The following is a 22,962-nucleotide window of genomic DNA, read 5'->3' on the forward strand; positions in this document are numbered from 1 at the left end:
GGCGCCTGTAGTCCCAGCTACTCGGAGAGGCTGAGGCAGGAGAATGGCGTGAACCCGGGAGGCGGAGCTTGCAGTGAGCCGAGATTGCGCCACTGCACTCCAGCCTGGGCGACAGAGCGAGACTCCGTCTCAAAAAAAAAAAAAAAAAAAAAAACCTATATATATATAATAGGTGTTATTATATATATATGTGTATATATATAATAGGTGTTCTTATATATATGTGTATATATATTTTAAAAACCTATATACAAATATATATTATGGCTGGGCATGGTGGCTCATGCCTGTAATCCCAACACTTTGGGAGGCCGAGGCGGGTGGATCACCTGAGGTCAGGAGTTCAAGACTAGCCTGGCCAACATGGTAAAACCCTGTCTGTACTAAAACTACGAAAATTAGCTGGGCGTGGTGGCGCATGCCTGTAATCTCAGCTACTCAGAAGGCTGAGGCAGGAGAATCACTTGAACCCGGGAGGCGGAGGTTGCAGTGAGCCAAGATTGTGCCACTGCACTCCAGCCTGCGCAACAGAGAGAGACTCTGTCTCAAAAAAAAAAAAAATTAAAATATAAATATTATATGTATATAAAACCTATATATATAAAAATAAAAATATATAGAATATAATTATATTGTATACCTATTATATAGATGTGTGTATATGTATTTAAAATATATAAAATATATGTTTTATATATATACACACACATATATTTAAAAAACCTATATATAAATATATCTTTTATATATATACATACATCTATGTAATAGAGGTGTATTTTATATATATTTTATATAAATGTATGTTGTATACATTTATATACATTATACATTTATATACATTTATTTATATACACTTATATACATTTATATAGATACATCTATATAATAGAGGTGTATTTTATATCTATTATATATAAATATATAGGTTTTATATATACATACATATATAACAGATGTTACATATATACTACATATATAAACATATAGGTATTTTATGTACACATATATAACACCTATTATATATAGGTTTAATATATATACCCACATATATGTGTATATGTGTATTAATATATATACACACATACATGTAACTGAATGTTAACTTTGTAATAAGAACTAAATATATTAGTGTACATATACACATATATAGGTTTAACATATACCGACATACACATATATAGGTGTATATGTGTGTATATATATGCATGCATATTTATAGGTTTAACATATGTTTTATAGGTTTAATATGTGTGTATTTATTAAACCTATAAAACCATATATGTGTATTTATGTATATGTGTATATATGTGTTTATGTATATATATTAAACCTATATATATGTGTGCATATATATATATATAATAACACCACACACGTATATTTATTTATTTATAGACAGGTTTTCAGCATGGTTCCTGGCTCATAACTCCCTTAACCCTTATTACAGTCTTTTGTTTATAATGTTGGGTGTGTCAGGCCTCAGGAAACAGAATCCTTCTGCCCTCCTTTCACAGGCCCCAAGGCAAGACTTTAATCTTCCCCTTTCTGATTGTGGGTCATAAGACCCTCCCCAGAGAGGGTCCCATCATATATCATAGGGGAAGGAATGCTGAAGTCATGAAGCTTCAGTGATAACCCAAGAGGTTTGGATTTTGGATAGTTGAACACGTGGAGGTTCCTGGAGGGTGGCACACCCAAGCAAGGCATGGAAGCTCTGTGCCCTTTCCCCTGTAACTAGCCCTACTCATCTCTTCATCTGTATCCTTTGCAATATCCTTTATAATAAACTGGTAAAAGTAAGTAAGTGTCTCCCTAAGTTCTAAGAGCTGCTCCAGCAAATTAATTGAACTCAAAGAGGGTGTCATAGGAACCCCAACTTGAAGCTGGTCAGTGAGAAGTTTCAAAGGCCCAGACTTGTGACTAGCATTGGGGTGTGGGGAGTGGTTAGTCTTGGGGACTGAGCCCTCAACCAGTGTGATCTGACACTGTCTCCAGATGGACAAGGTCCAAATTGATTTGAAGGATGCCCAGTTGGTATCTGCGGCAGAATTAACTGCTTGCTTGTGGTGGGGAAAAACTCACACACATTTGGTCATAGAAGTCTTAGTGTTGATGATTGTTGTGTGGTGTGAGAGCAGAGGAAAAACATCATTTGAGAGTTTTTCCCACAACAGTGTGTTTGCAGTTTTAAGCCTACAACACATCGTTTAACTCTCGCAAAGTGAACTGATTATCATCAGTTAACGCTGTGAAAAGTTCACCTATGAGGACATGGTCCACCATATTCCCTTATTAAGCCCAAAGGGTAGTGCCTACTCACAGGATAGTGTTAAGAGAAATCAGCAGCACAGAAGAACCCAGACATCTCGAGAAAGGCTGAATGTCAAATAACAATTTTCAATGAGTAAAAGCTTCTGATTTTTTTCTCTGGGTAGACAACAGTGAATAGGGAATAAGAAAACACAAATCCTCCAGGACATCATTAGACTTCTTTTCTTTTCACCTGTAACTACATAGATGAGAGTCTGATATAAACAGATCTTAATGTGTCACCCAGGTAAGCTAGTACATCTGCAGCAAAGTGAACAGCATCCTCAATACCCTGGAAATTGCTGGGTGCAGTGGCTCACGCCTGTAACCCCAGGAGCCCAAGGTGGGTGGATCACTTGAGCCCAGTAGTTCGAGACCTGCCTTGGCAACATGGCAAAACCCTAAAATACAAAAATGAGCAGAGTGTGTTGGCGCACACCTGTGGTCCTAGCTACTTGGTGGCTGAGGTGAGAGGATCGCTTGAGCCTCGGACGTCAAGGCTGCAGTGAGCTGTAATTGTGCCACTGCACTCCAGCCTGGGTGACAGAGTGAGATGTTTCCAAAAAAATTTAAAAATTTTTAAAAAGTAAAGAAAAATATTCCATGGAAATTAATTTACATGGTGTAAGGAACCTGTTAAGACATAGTGAGGGAGGATGACAGCTTCAGCATTGTGAGTAAAATATATTTCATGCTTGTGTGAAGTATCCACATCTACCTTCTAGAGGCAGGAGTGGCATGGTGGCTTCTCTGGGAGGGTCTTTAACATTGCTGTCCTTGCATACTATCATTTCCATCAGCTTTTCTTTGTTTAGTTGAGAGGGTGAGTTGCTACCTGCTTCCCAACTGTGTATGTTGGTGCCTTTTAGGTAGTTTATGTATTAGAGTATTAGGGAGGTGAAACTTCGAATGACTTCTTTTCTCTCTTAATCCTTACATTACCAATGTTATAACCTTGGTGATATGGTTTGGCTGTGTCCTCACCCACGTCTCATCTTGAATTCCCCTGTGTTGTGGGAGGAATGCAGTGGGAGGTAACTGAATCATGGGGGCACATCTTTCCCTTGCTGTTGTCATGATAGTGAATAAGTCTCAGGAGATCTGATTGTTTTAAAAAGGGGAGTTTTCCTGCACAATTTCTCTCTCTTTTTTTTAATTTTTTTTTTTTTTGAGACAGGGTCTCATTCTGTCACGCAGGCTGGAGTGCAATGGAGCAATCTCTGCTCACTGCAACCTCTCCTTCCAGATTCAAGTGATTCTCCTGCCTCAGCCTCCTGAGTAGCTGGGATTACAGGCATGCGCCACCAAGCCCAACTAATTTTTGTATTTTTAGTAGAGACGGGGTTTCACCATGTTGGCCAGGCTGGTCTTGAACTCCTGACTTCAGGTGATCTGCCTGCCTTGGCCTCCCGAAGTGCTGGGATTACAGGCATGAGCCACAGTGCCCGGCCCAAGCTCTCTCTTTGCCTGCCACCATCCACATAAAATGTGACTTGCTCCTCCTTGCCTTCTGCCATGATTGTGAGTCCTCCCCAGCCATGTGGAACTGTAAGTTCAATTAAACCTCTTTCTTTTGTAAATTGCCCAGTCTCAGGTATGTCTTTATCAGCAGCGTGAAAACAGACTAATACACTTGGTTAGTGCAGTAAACAAAAAACTTTCTTAAAATGCCTTTTACAGTATCACTGAAAGACTAAGAGATGGCTTGATCCAACTTTCTTATTTACAAATCTATATTTACAGATCTCATTTATAGAGTCTGAGGCAATAGAGGTAAAATCACTTCCCCAATGTATCTCTAGGAATAGGAAATATCAGTCTCTCCAGAATGTTATAGGCTAAAGAGAACTTCTGTGACTACTTCTACTCATTCTTATGGGGCAGGGTGGGTTCAAATTGGCATTGCGGGCTGAGGACCCTTTCTTAGTTGCCTAAGGCAATTGGGACAAAATCCCAAAACGAATTCTTTTAAGCCCTGCCTTTTTCATGGAGCCCATGCTGCTGGCAGCAGCTTTTCACATAGTCAATTAGAAAAATCATTTCTTTTTTTTTTTTTTTTTTTTTTTTTTTTTTTTTTTTGAGACGGAGTCTCGCTCTGTCACCCAGGCTGGAGTGCAGTGGCGCAATCTCGGCTCAGTGCAAGCGCCGCCTCCCGGGTTCACGCCATTCTCCTGCCTCAGCCTCTCCGAGTAGCTGGGACTACAGGCGCCCGCCACCACGCCCAGCTAATTTTTTGTATTTTTAGTAGAGACAGGGTTTCACCATGGTCTCGATCTCCTGACCTCGTGATCCGCCTGCCTCGGCCTCCCAAAGTGCTGGGATTACAAGCGTGAGCCACCACGCCCAGCCGAAAAATCATTTCTGTAGTTGATAGCTCTGTAGATTTAGCCAGGAATTTGTAGTGGTGGTTTGAAAAAGTGGATGCAAGAATTAATACTCATTTCACTGTTCTCCAAAATACTGAATGGTGGCAGAATAATAAGCCCAGGCTATCTTTCCTGATTTTCCAAATGTTCTGTCTTATAAGCAACCTCATGAATTAGTTCAATTGTGGGAAAGAAGAAATAATAAAGGAAAACAAGAGGAAAGACATTATGAAGGCGTTAAATAATATTAGGACATTTGGATTTGCTTGCCCAGCTTACTCTGGAAATCAGTGGCTGAATTAAAACTCCTTGCTTGGGGATTCTTTAAAACAAATATCAGTGGGGCTAACTTATGTTAGATAATAACAATGAAGCAGCAAAAAGAAAAAGGAATGAAGAAAATAAAAAAATGGAGAAAAGGAGGAAGAGAAGAAAAAGAGGAAAGAGAATGTGAGGAAACCTCCTGGCATAGGGATGGCAAATACATGGGTATGAGCACAGCTTCACTCTTCAACCCTAGCTGCAGACCTGGCTCTTCAGTCAAGGCATCTTTTCTTCACAGCCTCGATGTGTCCTTGGAATCCCTCCCAACATGGTGCTCTAGGAGAACACTACCCAGTCCATCAGCTGAGCAGTTGTCCTCTTAGCCATTACTGGTGCAGCATGCTCTAGTTCCTTACAGTAAATATCTGCCTACCCCTGAGCACGACGGTTTAGGGATGACTTACAGAAAAGGTTGCTAACTATGTTTCTTCACATGTTTGGGTAGGAGAAGAGAAAAATAGATTTTTCTTAAAGGGAAGAAGAGAGAGATGGACATTTATTGAGAACCTACTTCTGGTGGGCTTCATGCTAGGCTTTTACATATGTCATCTCACTTAACACTGGTAATAGTCCCCCAGATAGATGGTATTTATTCTGGTTTTACAAATGAGGAAACTAGCTCAAAGTTACACAGAGAGTATGTGGGTGATGGAGTCAGGATGTGAAATGCCCATCCTCAAAATAAATAAGTTGAGATGGTTGAACACATCTGAATATTCATTGTGAAATCAATCTGTAGAGTTCAATCAGAAAAAAATACATTAATACATTTTCTAATTGTAAGTAATCAGTTTAAACTTAAGCTTTTATTACAAATTAATTTGAGGAAATCCAGCCTCAATTTCCAATTGCCAGTGTCATTGTGCTTTTTCCCCTTTAGGGGCCTCTCATTTAAGGTTTATGAGGAGGCAGCAGCAGCAGCAGTAGCAGAAACATTTATTAAGCACCTGTTGTATGCTAAGTGCTATCTATAATGAATAATACTGCATTAGAAAGAAGGAATCTAAAATTTCAGGACTTTTTCATTCTAATAGCACAGATTAGTGCAATTTCTTAACCCAAGGCCCAAATTTAGGAGTCTAAGGATATAGTGAATATATGGGGTTTTTTTTAGGCAGCAGATGGTGGCCAGCTGTTCTCTCTCTTTACTCAAGGCCAAACATGAAGGGAAAAAATTAAAGTAACAGGGATTATGGTAAATACAAGATAGAACTTAAACTAAATCTGAATTTTTATACACACAAAGGGAAATGGGCAACTGGGGGTAATTATCAAATTATCCAAGCCAAAATAGTTCTGCTACCTCCATTATCTACATAAGAGAAAATTATTTATATGGATTGAATTGTTCAGATAATTGTCTAGTATTTTGGGTCTCTGAGTAGACAGTCTGGGTGGTCATTGATATAGATTGAGGGTCCTTCAAGGAATACTTTAAAATGGGAAAAGCGTTTATTTCTTTGCCGTATGACTGGGGGCGTTTCTACTTAGATGCAAGTAATATTGATCAAATTTGTATATTCACGATTCTTTGACCAGGATTTTGGCCCATTACAATAAAACCATAACAATTTTTACCCAATGTTTGAAGTCAATTTTTAATTGTAAAAATAATGTATGAGCACCCTTTCCTCTAAAATTTTTAAGTATCACATATAAAGCTAAAATTTCTTTTCCATATCCCTAATTCCATTTCCCAGCATCTGCCCAATGATGGCCCCTCTCTAAAGTAGCTTTAGTAGTTTTATCCTTTCAGAACACACACACACACACACACACACACACACACACACACACACAGAGAGAGTGAGTTAGAGGAAGAGGAATTTGCACTTTAGCTTGTGAACCACTTTTTATACCATTTGCCAACTGCTTTTCTACTTAATACGTGTTAGAGATAAAACCATGTTGTTCCATAGCTCTAACAAAATTCCTTTCAACCCCCTCATTGAAATTCATGATATTTATTTAGCTGTTCCTCTACTGGTAGATACTAAAATTGTTTCCAATTGTTTGCTAGCAGTGCTCGATAAACAATCCTAAATATTAAACATGTGTGAGGATTTCTTTAGGGTAGATTCTGAGCAGTTGACCTTTTCCAAGAGAAAATGATGTGCTCCAGAGACTCCGTAAGTCATTTGGGCCTGACAAAGAGAAAAGATGATGGAGAGACTTGGGAGCCAGTTTCTTTGCTTTATAAACTCTGTCACTGGAAACAAGTCACTTAATTTCCCTGGGATTCTATTTCTCTAAGTCAGTGATTCTCCAACCTTTTCACACAACAGAAACTCCTGGAGGGCTAGCTAAAATGCAGATTGGTGGGCCTCACCCCCAGAGTTTCTGATTCAGTGAGAAAGAAAGAGGGAGAGAGAGAGAGAAGAGAGAATTTGCATTTTTAACAAGTTTCCAGGTCATGCTGCAGCTGCTGATGAGGACACTACTCTGACAGCCACTGTTCTAGGTGTATGTTGGGGAGACTATCCTGTGAAAGAGATCATAGTTGAGGTTTTAAAGCCCCTAATAGATTATCTAGGGATATTTTAGGAGGCTTCCAACTTATTATCCAAACATAAGACAATAACTCAAGATTTGTCACAGTAACAGTATTGGATCAATGATAAACATCTATTTTAAAAATCACAGAATCCATTCTTTTTTTTTTTTTTTTTTTTTGAGATGGAGTTTCACTCTTGTTGCCCAGGCTGGAGTGCAATGGTGCGATCTCGGCTCACCACAACCTCCACCTCCCAGGTTCAAGCAATTCTCCTGCCTCAGCCTCCCGAGTAGCTGGGATTACAGGCATGCACCACCACCCCTGGCTAATTTGGTATTTTTAGTAGAGACGGGGTTTCTCCATGTTGAGGCTGGTCTCGAACTCCTGACCTCAGGTGATCCACCCGCCTCGGCCTCCCAAAGTGCTGGGATTACAGGCGTGAGCCACCTGGCTTAGAATCCATTCTTTTTTTTTTTTTTTTTTTTTTTTGAGACGGAGTCTTGCTCTGTCACCCAGGCTGGAGTGCAGGGGCACAATCTCGGCTCACTGCAAGCTCCGCCTCCCGGGTTCACGCCATTCTCCTGCCTCAGCCTCTCTGAGTAGCTGGGACTACAGGCGCCCGCCACCACGCCCGGCTAATTTTTGTATTTTTTAGTAGAGACGGGGTTTCACTGTGGTCTCGATCTCCTGACTTCGTGATCCCCCCGCCTCGGCCTCCCAAAGTGCTGGGATTACAAGCGTGAGCCACCGCGCCTGGCCAGAATCCATTCTTTTTAACCAAGAGAGAAGTCAACCTAGAATCTTTGTTAGAAGGAATCTTGAAGGGTCATCCAGTCCAACTACCTGGCTAGGCTTTCATCAGTAGCATTCTTGACCTCATCAACTAGCATCCCATTGAATAGATTCAGGGTTTACAAATTCACTCCCCAGCTGCCGAAGTAACCCATTCCCTGTGTCGAGATGTCTGATCACCATCATGTCCTTCATAATCCTGACCATAGGAAACCATTCTTCAAAGCTTCTAAGCGTCTACCCCAGTTCTGCCCTCTGGGCTTTACTGAACAAATCATCTCCCTTCTCCACTTGATGGCAGTCAATTATCATGTTCCCCTAAGTCAGTGGTTCTCAAACTTTAGTACTCAATATCACTGTAGGAGTTTATTAAAATATAGACTCCCAAGGCCCAGCCCCAGAGATTCCGATTCTATGTCTGGAGTGTGGTGCAGGAATCCACATCTTTCATTATATCTCCAGGTGATTCTGATGCAGGTGGTCTGCATATGACTGTTTAAGAGACCCTGCTAAGTCTTTTTGTTTTTAAGCTCCACGTTCCCAGCCTCTTCATCAGTTTCTCATAAGGCATGGCTTGAGTTTCATCACTATCCTGGTTGCTTAAGGCTGCCTGCCAAAATATACCCCCAAAGTATACTCATTGACCTTCTCACACTGATCTTTTATTCTTATCCTTATCCAAAATGATGTCCTTCATATTTTTGTTTATGTTTATCTTCCCTACTAGAATATAAAGCTTCATGAGGGCAGGGAAATTGTGTGCATTGCTTTCTCATGTCATTCAGCACTTCTGCCCATGCCTGATACATCAATAGATCCTACGTAAAGTTTTAGTTAATGGAGATGAAAAACCAATTTGATTTACAAAGTGGTGAATGGTGACAACATGGTTATACCAAAGCCCTAAAACTATACAGAGTGAATGATCCATTCTAAAAGAAGGAATTTGTTTAAAGTCTTTGGAAATAAAAAAAATGTTTCAGTCTGTATAATTAGCCTTGAGATAAATTTTCACATTGACTTAGGGTTGTGCAAATCTCCAAGCCGGCTGCAGATGTTTTGTATGCCTTTGAATGCAAAACTCAATTGGAGGGAGGAATCAAAGCAGAGCTCATTCATTCTAGGTTAGGATTTCAAAGCCATCCTTAAAACATACAAATCCTTCCCCAGTGTAAAAATGCAGGAGCAGAATGACCAAAATGAGAGGTGCAAACAAAAAATGTAAGCCATCTCCCACGCTAATACAATTTTTATCTAAAATGGTGATTCTTCTTTCTCCTCTCCCTTCCAGGAGTAAGAGTAACCATGGGGAAAAAAAATAGAGAAATAAAATTCATTGTTCATTGTGAGAGAACATCATTGAAAACAAAAGGAAAAGTACAGCCTCTTTAATCAAGGAAATGCAAATTAAAACCACAATTCAACACCATGTTATACCTATTTTGGCAGTAACCAATAAGTCTGTTAATTCCATAGATTGTCATAGTTAGTGAGCAGTGGGACTCTCATATTCTAGTGGTGAGGATATAAATTGGTGTAATCTCTTTGGGAAATAGTTTGACTTTCTTGGTAAAGTCCAACATGAACATATTCCACCAATATTTTCCACTTCAAAGATTATAAGTAGAAAAGTGGCAGTGGTTTTATTTATTTATTTTATTTTATTTTATTTATTTATTTATTTATTTATTTATTTATTTATTTATTTATTTTAGCCTACTAGGTAGGCCTTTTAGGATTGCTTGATAGCATTGGGTCTACCCAGGTATGAAGAATTCCTACCTCAAAACTTGCCCATTTGTGTGTGCGCCTTTGTGTCAAACCTGGATCTATAGCCTAGATTTTTGTGCTTCTTTCTTTCCTTTGTTAAAAAAAAAATGTTCAGAAGAAGATAAAATCATGACTGGCATATAGAAATAAAGATGAATGTGTTAAAAAGAATTTATTTTATTCATATGTTATGAGGGAACTAGGCAGATATTATAATCAGTTCAAAGGAAGAGTCAAACTAGCATAGCTTATATGAAATAAAAGAATGTTGGTATGAATTGCAAATGGAAATAAAACTGGTCTTCTGCAGTGGGGAGGAAGTCAATTAGAATCATTATCAGGCTGGACAGAATTTACATATCTGTTTATCAGTTGGAATTTAGAAAGAGTTGCAAAATGGCCAAAGGGGATAACAGGACTCTAATAATCTGATAACCCAGAAAGGTATTTTAAAGACAATGTATATAGCTTTCTACTGAAACAGAAGCACCTTCCTGATACACTAATCCAAATAGAATATTCTTTTTTTTTTTTTTTTTGAGACAGAGTCTCGCTCTGTCGCCCAGGCTGGAGTGCAGTGGCACGATCTCGGCTCACTGCAAGCTCCGCCTCACGGGTTCGCGCCATTCTCCTGCCTCAGCCTCTCCGAGTAGCTGGGACTACAGGCGCCCGCCACCACGCCCGACTAATTTTTTGTATTTTTAGTAGAGACGGGGTTTCACCGTGGTCTCAATCTCCTGACCTCGTGATCCGCCCGCCTCGGCCTCCCAAAGTGCTGGGATTACAAGCGTGAGCCACCGCGCCCGGCCCCAAATAGAATATTCTTAGGATCCCTCACACTTATGTCAAGGAGAACCAGACTGCTGGTACTCAGATAGAAGAAATAAACACTTTAAGTCAAAAGCCTGATATTCCAGATACCTGTAAACACTCATGAGTTCCAATGAGGTGAAAGGTGCTGGAGCATCGAAAGTGCCTGCTAGAGAGTCAAAGATACCAGGTGCACACAGGAAGAGCTAGGAAGATTTGATAAGTGTAAAGAAGCCTGAATTAGAAGACCTGGTAAGCCTCAGATCTTCCACTTACTAAATTTCTCATCTTGGGCCAATTCTCTCTGGCTTTCTCCTCTGTACAACGAAAAGAGTTTTTTATCAATGATTTTAAGTTCCCTCTCAGGATTTAAATGCTTGCTAAAGGACCCAGCCAGTCCCTTGCAGAGACAGCCCTGTGGGAATGCCCAGGCACAGAGTTTTGACGTAGGGCAGGGAAGATCTGTTTGTGAGTGTGAGGAGGAACAACAGGATTGGGGTGTCCTAGATCCCTAGTGTGCAGTGCAGAAGCCCCCAGATCTGTGGGGAACTTGGGTAGTCAGTGAACAAAGAGAAGAGAAATGATAGGGAAGGCAGTCACTAAAAACAACCTTCTACCATTTGTGGTTTTGCACAAAACTTACCTCTACCTTCAGCAATATTGTAAGTTGATCACCAAGGTTGGCTCTGTCTCCCCAGTTTACCTATATGAGAGCAATCAGGGTTCTCCAGAGAAACAAAACCAGTAGGGTATGTGTGTGTGTGTGTGTAAGTGTGGGTAAGTGTGTGTGGTGTGTAGACTCAGTACAGTCTAGAGACAGAATCCCTTTCTTCCTCCTCATGGGACTTCCATCTTTTAAGGCCTTCAACTAATTTTATGAGGCCCACCCACATTATAGAGTGTAATCTGCTTTACTTAAATAATAACAATATTAATTCTTCTGACCTATAAACATGACATCTCTCTCCATTTATTTAGGTCTTCTTTAATTTTTTTTAGCCAATGTTTTGTAGCTTTCAGTGTACAGGTTTTACACATTGTCTGAGTTATCCCTATTTATTTTACATTAAAATGCTATTACAAATTATATTTTTTCATTTTCAGTTTCTTTTTTTTTTTTTTTGAGACGGAGTCTTGCACTGTTGCCCAGGCTGGAGTGCAGTGGCACAATCTCGGCTCACTGCAACCACCGCCTCCTGGGTTCAAGCCATTCTCCTGCCTCAGCCTCCCGAGTAGCTGGGACTACAGGCGTCTGCTACCACGCCCGGCTAATTTTTTGTACTTTTAGTAGAGATGGGGTTTCACTGTGTTAGCCAGGATGGTCTCGATCTCCTGACCTCGTGATCCGCCCTCCTCGGCCTCCCAAAGTGCTGGGATTACAGGCGTGAGCCACCACACCTGGCCTCATTTTCAGTTTCTAATTGTTTGTTGCTAATATGTAGAAGTACAATGATTTTTGTACATTGATCTTTATCCTAAAGCCTTACTAAATTCACTCAATAGTTATGGTAGCTTTTTTGTAGATTACATTGGATTTTCTGTAAAAATAATTGTGTCATCTTCAAGTTAAGAAAATTCTCCTTATGCCCTTCAAACATGGATGTTATTTTTTTGTCTTATTGTGCTGGCTAGGACATCTGGTACAATGTTGAATAGAGGTGATGAGAGTGGACATCTTGATTTGTTCCTAACCTTAGGAGGATAGCATTCAGCTTCTCACCATTAAATATGGTGTTAGCTTTAAATTTTTCATAGATATCTTTTAAAAATCAAGATTCAGAAAGTTGTCTCCTAGTTTGAGGTTGTTGAAAGTATTAATTTTTTTAAATCTTTAGTAAGAATTAGATGTTGGATTTTGTCAAATGCTTTTTTTCATTTATTAGGATCATATGCTTTTTCTCTTTAGCTTATTGGTATGGCATAAAGTCATTCATAATATTTCCCTGATTATTGTTTTAATATTTGTAGAAACTATAGGATATCACCAATCTCATACCTGATATTGGTAATTTGTTTCTTCTTTTCCTTTTTATCTGATCTGTATGGAAAGAGGTTTACCAATTTTATTAACTTTCTCAGAAAACCAGCTTTTGGTTTTATCAATTGCTTTCCTATTTTCTATTTCATTGACTTCTACTTTGATCTTTATTATTTCCTTTATTCTGTTTACTCTGGGTTTAATTTGCTCTTCTTTTTCTAATTTCTTATGGTGGAGATGAGGTCACGTATTTGAGACCATTCTTTCTTATAAGTTTTTAACACTACACATTTCTAAATACTGCTTTAGCAATCAAATCTTGATACATTGTATTTTCATTTTTATTTAATTTAAAGTACATTCCAATTGTCTTTTTGATTTTTTCTCTGGCCTCTGGATAATTTAGAAGTCTCTTCATAAATATTTGGGAATTTTCCAGATATCTTTCTGTTGTTGATTTCTAATTTAATTACACTGTTGCCGGAGAACATACTTGTGTGGCTTGAGTATTTTTTAATTAATTAATTAATTTTTTTTTTTTTTTTTTTTTTGAGAGGAGTCTTGCACTGTCACCCAGGCTGGAGTGTAATGGCGCGATCTCTGCTCACTGCAGCCTCCGCCTCCCGGGTTCACGCCATTCTCCTGCCTCAGCCTCCCGAGTAGCTGGGACTATAGGTGCCCGCCACCGTGCCTGGCTAATTTTTTGTATTTTTAGTAGAGACGGGGTTTCACCGCGTTAGCCAGGACGGTCTTGATCTCCTGACCTCATGATCCGCCCACCTTGGCCTCCCAAAGTGCTGGGATTACAGGCATGAGCCACCGTGCCTGGCCATGTATTTTTAAATTTATTAAGTCATGTTTTATGAAACAGAATATGGTATATCATGGTAAATGTGTCATGTACACATGTCAGCACTTTGGAAGTCTGGGGTGGCAGATCACTTGAGTCAGGAGTTCAAGACCAGCCTGGTCAACATGACAAAACCCTGTCTCTACTAAAAATACAAAAATTAGCCAGGTGTGGTGGCACATGCCTGCAATCCCAGGTACTCAGGAAGCTGAGGCAGGAGAATCGCTTGAATCTGGGAGGCAGAGTCTGCAGTGAGCGGCTGGATCTCAACATTGTACTTCAGCCTGGGTGACAGAGATGAGACTCCGTCTCAAAAGAAAAAGGATTTGTTAGGTAGAACCAGAGCTGTGTTAATGACTAATATTTCCTCACTATGAAGTAAGGTCCTTCTGAGTACTCTATTGTCCTATGAATTATGAGGTCAACAGGTCAGGCTGGCATAAGCAGCTGGTATTGCCAGCCCTTTGTAAGCACCAGGCACTTTTCCCTCTCATCCTCTCAGATGGTTCTTTCCAGCCTTGGATAGTTTTCTCGTATGCATATGCCAGTTAGTACTCTGCTGAATGCTTGAGGATATCCTCCACAGATCTCCAGGGTTCTCTTTATCTTTAGCTCTCTCCTAGTTTTCTGTCCTATAAATTCTAGCTGCCTACGTGGTAGCTCTCGACATGTGGTAGTAGAGTCTGAAGTCTGATCAGTTAAGTTCAGTTCAGTTTTGCCCATGTTGTGTTGAAAGAGGTCAGGTACTAGTTCTTTACGTGAACGAAAATAACCTAAGAAATAATCTGTCAACTGATCAAGAACACACAAAGATTCCAAAATTTATAAACACTTCTTTTCCTCCATAATTAAGTTGTCTTTCAGAAATACAGAGCTCATGTCGAATAGAGTCCAGGGCCGCATTCCCTCTTCACTCCTTCTCCATAGTGCCCTCAGTCTCTCCTACCTGTCTTCTCTCTAAGGTTCTGCTTCCTCTGGGGGAAAGCCTGGAAGTTCTTGGAGACCTGATAGACTTTGTTTCTGGCTCTATCCTGGAAAAGCAATGTTTGGTCATTACAATTTCTCAGACTTATGTCCTTCACATTCTTCTGAGTGGAGCCAGAGCAAAGATCACAAACCTTGTTTTTGCTGACATGGACCAGTTCTCATAGGACAACTGTGGTGCATTTAACAAAGTCTCTGTTTCTCTACTCTGTCTTACCAAAGATTTTTCTTCATTTGCACTAAAGAACATAAGAAAGGAGAATAAAGGGAAATGAAAGCTCCCTTCTGCCCTCAAAGGTAATACCCTTCAAGTTAAATCAGTTAAATAGGCCAAGAAATTAACCACCATTGATTTGATGAGGGATGTGCCTATATTCCAAATAATAGCATTTTGTTGGAAATATATAAAATATATATTATGCTGTCTATAAAGAGCATAATAAAGTGTAACATGGAAAACCCTTATATCTAAACAAACAAAAGCTGAAGAACTAAAAGAGATCAATTCTTCCCAAATCTCCAATTTTTTTTCAGGTAGAAAAATTTTATTTTTGTGTAGGCAAGTTTATCAGTCTTTTCTTTTCTGGTAAGAAGTAGCATTTAACTTTACTCTTGCTTGTTTTTTTTCCCCTTGCATCAAAAATTAAACTTCATTAGCTGGAGTCTTGTCAGTTGTTTAAAAATATTAATGACCTGGACATCAGTGACCTTGGATAATAATTTTAGCCTCTGTCATTTAATCCGTCATCTTGGAGAAGTCATTTTATATCATTAAGAGTGGTTTTTTGTTATCATTACTAGACAGAAGACTTGATGAGCTTGAGAGATCTTTTATGGTGGCTTTAACATATGTCTACAAATTATTTGATATTCCTCCCTTCATTCCTCTCCCACTGAATGTGATCTGGTCTTAGTGACTCACTTCTAAGGAACAGAAGAATATAGAAGAAATGAGAGTATGTCACTTCTAAGCCTAGGCCATAAAACACATTGTAAATTCTTCTCTTTCTCTCCCTCTCTGCCCCCCACCCCAACCCCAAGACGCTTTGTTCTGAAGGAAGCCATCTTCTATATAATGAAGGGACTCAGGCAGTCCCCTGGAGAGGCCCATGTGGCAAGATGCTGAGGCCTCCTGCCAACAGCCAGTGAGGAATGGAATCTTGCCACCAACAGCCTTGTGAGTGAGTCACCTTGGAAATGGATACTCCAGTGCCAATCAGGCTTTCAGATGACTGCAGCCCTGGCTGACATCTTGACTGTAATCTCATGAGAGACCCTGGGCCAGAAATAAGCTGCTCCTGAATTCCTGACCCTCAGAAACTGTGTGATGATAAATATCTGTTTTTAAGGCATTAAATTTTGAAGTAATTTGTTATGCAGCAATATAAAACAAACATATCCTGGAATCTTAAGATCCTTCCAGTTTATGATTCTATAATTTAAATGCAGGAGGATGTATCTCTAGTTGCCTGTTGCTTTTGCTAACAAACTGCTTTGCCTGTTATATTTAAAAACTCTTCCTTGAACAGCCTGCATTCCATGCAACAAAACATTTTAGACGGAAAATAAAATGACATTTTTTGAATAGAGATATTTTTCAACTGGATATATACTATTTTGATAGCTTATATGTTTTAATAAAATGAAGCCTTGAGAAATTTATGTCTTCATAAAGCTCTGCAGCAGGAAGTGCTCTTTGGTCCTTGAGGGCCATCGGAAGTTATGTGGGGCCAGATGTGTTGGCTCATGCCTGTAATCTCAGCACTTTGGGAGGCTGAGGTGGGCAGATCACTTGAGGTCAGGAATTCAAGATCTGCCTGGCCAATATGGTGAAACCCCGTCTCTACTAAAAATACAAAGGTTAGCCAGGTGTGGTGGTACATGCCTGTAATCCCAGCTACTCAGGGGGCTGAGGCACGAGAATTGCTTGAACCTGGGAGGCAGAGGTTGCAGAGCGCTCAGATCACACCACTGTACTCCAGCCTGGGCAACAGAGTTAAACAGTGTCTCAAAAAAAAAGAAGAAGAAGAAAAAGAAGTTACGTGGATTTCTTGATATTGTATGCAATGTGTTGTGTTAACAGCATTTTCCAAGATAGAATGTGTATAGCTTTTACCAGACTTTCACAGAGCCTTGAGCCCCGTGTCCTTCTCCCTACCCAAGATAAGAGTTAAGAAACACTTATCTGGTTCCTATTCCCACTTGTGGAAAGTTAGGTACAGAGAGGTGAGTGACTCACCCACAGTTAGAGACAGAGATCTTCTGACTCTGAACTCAGTGCTCAGACTGCAATATATAAAATCAATTCTACTTAGAAGAGGCAGTTCAGGTAAGTCTGGTTTTTGCAGTGCCCTCAAGTGTGCAAATTCTTAAGACAGACTTTTACATTTATTATTTTGCTGTTGCATATCTTTTGCTTAACTCATCATGCTGCTTCAGGAAAGGGGTAAAATGGATCTTTCCAGAAAACTCTCCCTTCCTGATGGACCTCTTGGCTTGATTCCTTTCAGCTTAGCCTTTACATTGAAGTACACAGGAGCTCAAAGCAATTTATCACCATGGTACCTGCTAGAATCCAAAATTATTCCATGAAGGAAACACATTATGCTTTTCTTACTTGATTACTATAGATATGTCACTTTCATGTTTCTTCACTATATTTTGAAAACTACCTCTTTACATATAGTACTGTTACCCATGTCTTTCTGAACTAAGCTAGATATGAATATTATTATCATAATAAATTAAGATGTTTTGGTTGATGGACTGAAAATCAAAGTTAAGTTCTAATATTAATGTTCCGAATACATTCTGCCTATTTAGAAACTAACAGTTGCTTAAAAAAACACCCACAGATGTCCAAAAAATAAGTATAAATCTTTGATTGGTGAACTGGAACATAACTTGCACTCCTCTTATATCTTTCAAGGTGCTGGTCATTCATTAGATTCTTTAAATACTTCATCACCAGTAACACTGAGCGTTCACCATAAGAAAGCCTGGGCTACTTAACGCCAGTGGAGCCCATGTTATAAATGGCTGGTCCTAAAAGTGTAGGAAATCCTGATTTTACCACTGACTTTTCTCACCGCAATAGATCTGCCAGCCATTCCCTGTGTGCTCCATGACACAATCTTTTTGCTGTGGCCAAAGCCAAGTCAGAGAAATCATAAGCAAAACTACAGTCCTGGAGAACCTGGGGCTGAAGAATCTGTGCTGGTGCCATGAACTGTCCAGAGAAAGGTCTAAGCTTGACTCCTGGCTTTCCCTCCTCCCACTTAGCTCTGGAAGATATCTGCTATGAGCAGGTTCCTGGGTTCTGCCAAATGATCTAGCATCATCTGGTCTTGGCCACTGTTCAGGTTCAGAGAGCTGTTCAGGTTCAGGTTCAGGTTCCTCCCCAAAGGTGGAAACAGAGATTCAGAGCCTTGGAAACAGCCCCAGCGTTTCTGAATGCAAATGTTTCCAGCAAATTCAGCATTATATCCTAACTTGCAAAATAATCTTGTAGCAGGAAGATAAAGTTGAATGAGTCAAGTACTAATTAGGTACGCTTATTCTTCCATAAACAGGAAGATATGGATATATTTGGCAGGGGGGAGGGATATCCTTCACATTTTAAAAAGTAAAAACAGCTCTATATTTAAAAATAATTTCAAAATATCAGATTAATCTCGTTTGAGGAATGGCAGGAAAATCCTTTGACAAAGAAATTAAGTTTATTTCAAAGTTTTCAAGGGGTTGAACTTAATTATAGATGGCAGCAAAGAGCAGAGAAAAAAACGCCTTGCAAGTTTTCTAAAGAAAAACTAAGGTGAGATTTTCTAAAAGGATAATATATTCAAAAAGTTATATATAATACATAAGTATAATATATAAAATACATATTTATATATATGTATATTTTTTAATTTTGAAACAAGATCTCCTTGTGTCACCCAGGCTAGAGTGCAGTGGTGTGATCATGGCTCACTGCAGCCCCAAACTCTGGGCTCAAGCCTCCCAAGTAGCTGGGACTACAGGCACATGTCACCATGCCTGGCTAATTTTTTAAATTTTTTGCAGAGACGGGATTTGGCTATGTTGCCCAGGCTGGTCTCGAACTCCTGAGCTTAAGTGATCCTCCCACTTTGGCCTCTCAAAGTACTGGGATTGTAGGAATGAGCCACTATGCCTGGTGCCTCAACAAGTTATATTTTTTAAAAACAGGGAGAATAAAGGAGAAGAAAGAAAAGGGGAGGAAAAAACCCTTTTGGTAACGATGGAGTTCAGGACACACTACCCCAAAATATGGCACTGTAGCATTTGAGAAAATAGCAGAGGCAGGAAGGTCACTCTCACCTTCTTCTGCCCTTCTGCCCTAAAGCAGGTCATAAGACCACATGTGAAAGGTACTCTTCCTATACCCAGAGAAAAGGAACATTTGTATCTCTGAAGACACAGGGACACAGAGAAGAATCTGAACAAACAGGTCTTGCTAAATTTCCTCAGTTAATTACCATTAGGGTAATAAACTCTTTTTTCAATTCTGTTTCTCCGCGATTATCCGCTTCTTCATCAAATTTGGCATAGAAATACACAAGTCTAGGCCGGGCGTGGTGGCTCACGCCTGTAATCCCAGCACTTTGGGAGGCCAGTGCGGGTGGATCATGAGGTCAGGAGATCGAGACCATCCTGGCTAACACGGTGAAACCCCGTCTCTACTAAAAATACAAAAAATTAGCCGGGCACAGTGGTGGGTGCCTGTAGTCCCAGCTACTCGGGAGGCTGAGGCAGGAGAATGGTGTGAACTCAGGGGGCGGAGCTTGTAGTGAGCCGAGATCGCGCCACTGCACTCCAGCCTGGGCAACAGAGCGAGACTCCGTCTCAAAAAAAAAAATACACAAGTCTAATTGTTTCTTCAGGTTTTCATTTCCTCATGAAGCCTCTGTGTCACTTAAAACTTACGTTAAATGAATTTGTATGCATTTCTCTTGTTAATCTGTCTCTTGTTCTAGGGGCCTCAGCTGTGAACTTGGATGGGTGAGGAAAAGATATTTTTCCTGGCTGGACATGGTGGCTCACGCCTGTAATCCCAGCATTTTGGGACACTAAGGCGGGTGGATCACCTGAAGTCAGGAGTTCAAGACCAGCCTGACCAACATGGTGAAACCCCGTCTCTACTAAAAATACAAAATTAGCTGGATGTGGTGGCGGATGCCTGTAATCCCAGCTACTCGGGAGGCTGAGGCAGGAGAATCGCTTGAACCCAGGAGGCAGAGGTTGCAGTGAGCCGAGATGGTGCCACTGGACTCTAGCCTGGGCAACAAGAGCGAAATTCTGCCTCAGAAAAAAAAAAAAAAAAAAAAAAAAAAAAAAAAAGATACTTTTCCTTCACTACAATTTTCTTTTTTTTTTTTTTTTTTTTTGAGACGGAGTCTCACTCTGTTGCCCAGGCTGGAGTGCAGTGGCGCGATCTCGGCTCACTGCAGTCTCCACCCCCCAGGGGTTCACACCATTCTCCTGCCTCAGCCTCCCGAGTAGCTGGGACTACAGGCGCCCGCCACCTCGCCTGGCTAATTTTTTGTGTTTTTAGTAGAGACGGGGTTTCACCGTGTTAGCCAGGATGGTCTGGATCTCCTGACCTCGTGATCCGCCCGCCTCGGCCTCCAAAAGTGCTGGGATTACAGGCGTGAGCCACCGTGCCCGGCCTTCCTTCACTACAATGTTCTTCTTTGAAACTCTTTAATCTGAAAGTTTAGAAGTTCACTAAAATGAAGTAATTTAAGAAAACAAATGTGGTTTTCGTGATTGTATCAAGAAAATACACCTTCTCTATACGTTAAGATGAATGGCTCAGCAGAATCAGTAGTGTTAGGCTGTGATCACTTCTGCTATCTACAAATTGCTTTAGATGGGACTTTGCAAAGCAGAGTCCAAATATATACAATGGAAGTTATTTTTTATAATAGTAATACTAATATTTAGGAGTATTACTTTCACTAGGAGAGTTGTCTAAATTTCAGCTTTCTAAAAAGATTATTTTGATTTTGAATGCACTAGACACCAAGTATGCACTGAATATGAATTACAAAGCAACATTAAAAGGGAAATAAATACACATTGCAGAACATATGAAAGTAGGGAAGAGCCAAGTTAATAAGTATAAAGTTTGTATCTTTTACTACCTACTATGCTATTATTGGTGCTCGACAAATATTTACTATTAAAAAACAAGGTATGTCAATGGTCCCGAGTAATTCTATGGTGACTCAGGTGATGACTGAAAATGCTTCACTTAACTCTTTTATTTTGCAGGTATTATTACTTGGCATTCAGAGCACATCAAACACCTCTTGCTAGCAAAGAGAGCTGTGTGGCTATCTTGGAAAAGTCCAGATTAGATCACTGGGTGCTGGGAAAAACAAAGGTAGTTCGTTCTTTATTGTTCAAATTGTCCCGTATTATTTCTTTGTCTCTTATCAGTGATGTCACTGGCATGAATGGCTCTGCAAGTTGTGTAGCTTAGTAAACAAGACCCCAACCTAACAATGATCTTTGCTGGTCTTAAGAGGTTGGGGACCTTAGGGAGTAGAGGAGGAGGGTTTGCCTCCTGTTCTGTATGTAATTTGAGAGCCATTTAGCATTTTTAGAATGAGATCTTTGAGCTCGTTTAAAAATGTTTCTTTTCTCCATGCTGCTTATTCCAGTACCACATGTAAATACACAAATCATACTAATGGCAGTGATGAGTTTCTAGTAGAGTTTTGTCCATTTTTTCACTGGATTCATGGTATTTGCTGCATAGCCTGATTATTAGTCTCAGCATCTGTAGCTTTTCATTTGGGAGAACATCACGTCCCCATAGGATCCCAGGTTTTTATGGTCCATCCTGATTGCCTCATAAAACCAGCCTCAGCCTGAGTGTCGAAGGCAACACTGCTCCTCCTCAACAGAAATTAGATCACTGTGGATCATTCAGGTACCTCGCCCTCTGAACTTCCACTGTTGGCTGGGTCAGTCCTCTTGGTTGGTACCTTTATCAGAGGCTATGGAGAAAGACAGTAGCTAGAGCTCAAACTGAGAAAATGAACTCCTGACTGACATGAGACAGGCCTGGAGAGCATTTGGAATCACTAAAACCCTGTTGACCTCATCATCTGTTTACATCAATTATCAAGGATTGGCTCAATCTTAGAAGGAGAATTGTATTTACCCCCATGAAGTCAGTAATGCGAGCATAAGTCACATCGCTATAAACTTTATATCATTGCTTTAATATTTTCATTTAGAATATGCTGTAGTAGAGTGAATTTCTGTTGAGGAACCCGTATGTAATGCTAAAACTAATGTCTCATTTCAGGTTTTTCTCAAATATTACCATGTTGAGCAATTAAATTTGCTACTTCGAGAAGTCATAGGCAGAGTGGTTGTGCTACAGGCATATACAAAGGGGTGGCTTGGAGCCAGGAGATACAAAAGAGTCAGAGAGAAGAGAGAGAAGGGAGCCATTGCCATCCAGTCAGGTAAATGGTCCAGTTCTCATAAATACTGCCCTGGGTATTGGCATGTCGTTAACTACTGGGGAATACTCAACTGTTTCTTTTCTAAGTGGTCTCCCTCCCTCCCTTCCTTCTTTCCTTCCTTCTTCCTTGCTCTAACAAATGTGTATCAAATGTGTATCAAGTGCCTACTACACAGGTTCTGTGCTAGGTGCTGAAATCGCAGCCATGAGCAAGACTGTGTAGGGGTGAAAGAAACTTTCTTTCCGTGCCCTGAAGGTTTGATAATTTGAGTCTATAAAACAAACTGGCAAAGACAGATTAACAGGAGAAAAGACATACAAATTTATTAACATGCAAGTCATAAAAAGTATGAAACTCAAAGGCCAGATGGTTGAAGCTTAAATACCCTCTTCATAGGGGAGAGGGAAGTGGAGGATGTAGATAATTTTAAGGGAATATTCAAAGCTTTACGAGGGAAATGAATGGGCCTAAAGAACAGGCAATAGCCTGGGACAAAGTTTATCTGACCTCTAGGTGATATTTACTCCAGTCTTCCTTCCTGGGGTATGCATCAATTTCTCCTGGTTGAGGAGCTATCTAGGGAAGGGATTCACACAGTTGAATGTCTTCTGGAGGAGCTAGCCTTTAATAGATAGGCAGAGTTCAGAGAAAGCCCTTCCCCGCATTTGCTGCTACCCAGGTGCTCTAAGTTTGAAGTTCAAAGCAGCATATTTTGGAGAATTATTATCTGATCCCCAACAACTGCCATGGTCCCTGACTTGCAGGTAAGCAAACAA

General features: G+C 40.1%; 1 protein-coding gene across 2 annotated transcripts in view; it reads left to right on the top strand.

The window, feature by feature from the left end:
• MYO3B (myosin IIIB) overlaps window positions 1-22,962 on the top strand; it is a 503,395-nt gene that overhangs the window by 319,721 nt on the left and 160,712 nt on the right. For both annotated transcript variants that reach the window (XM_003254238.4, XM_003254240.4), the window contains exons 26-27: window positions 20,979-21,090; window positions 22,024-22,186. In XM_003254238.4, the coding sequence (XP_003254286.2) occupies window positions 20,979-21,090; window positions 22,024-22,186 (275 nt within the window). The remainder of the gene's footprint in view (window positions 1-20,978; window positions 21,091-22,023; window positions 22,187-22,962) is intronic.

Source organism: Nomascus leucogenys, chromosome 22a, assembly GCF_006542625.1.
Source record: "Nomascus leucogenys isolate Asia chromosome 22a, Asia_NLE_v1, whole genome shotgun sequence".
NCBI lineage: Eukaryota > Metazoa > Chordata > Mammalia > Primates > Hylobatidae > Nomascus > Nomascus leucogenys.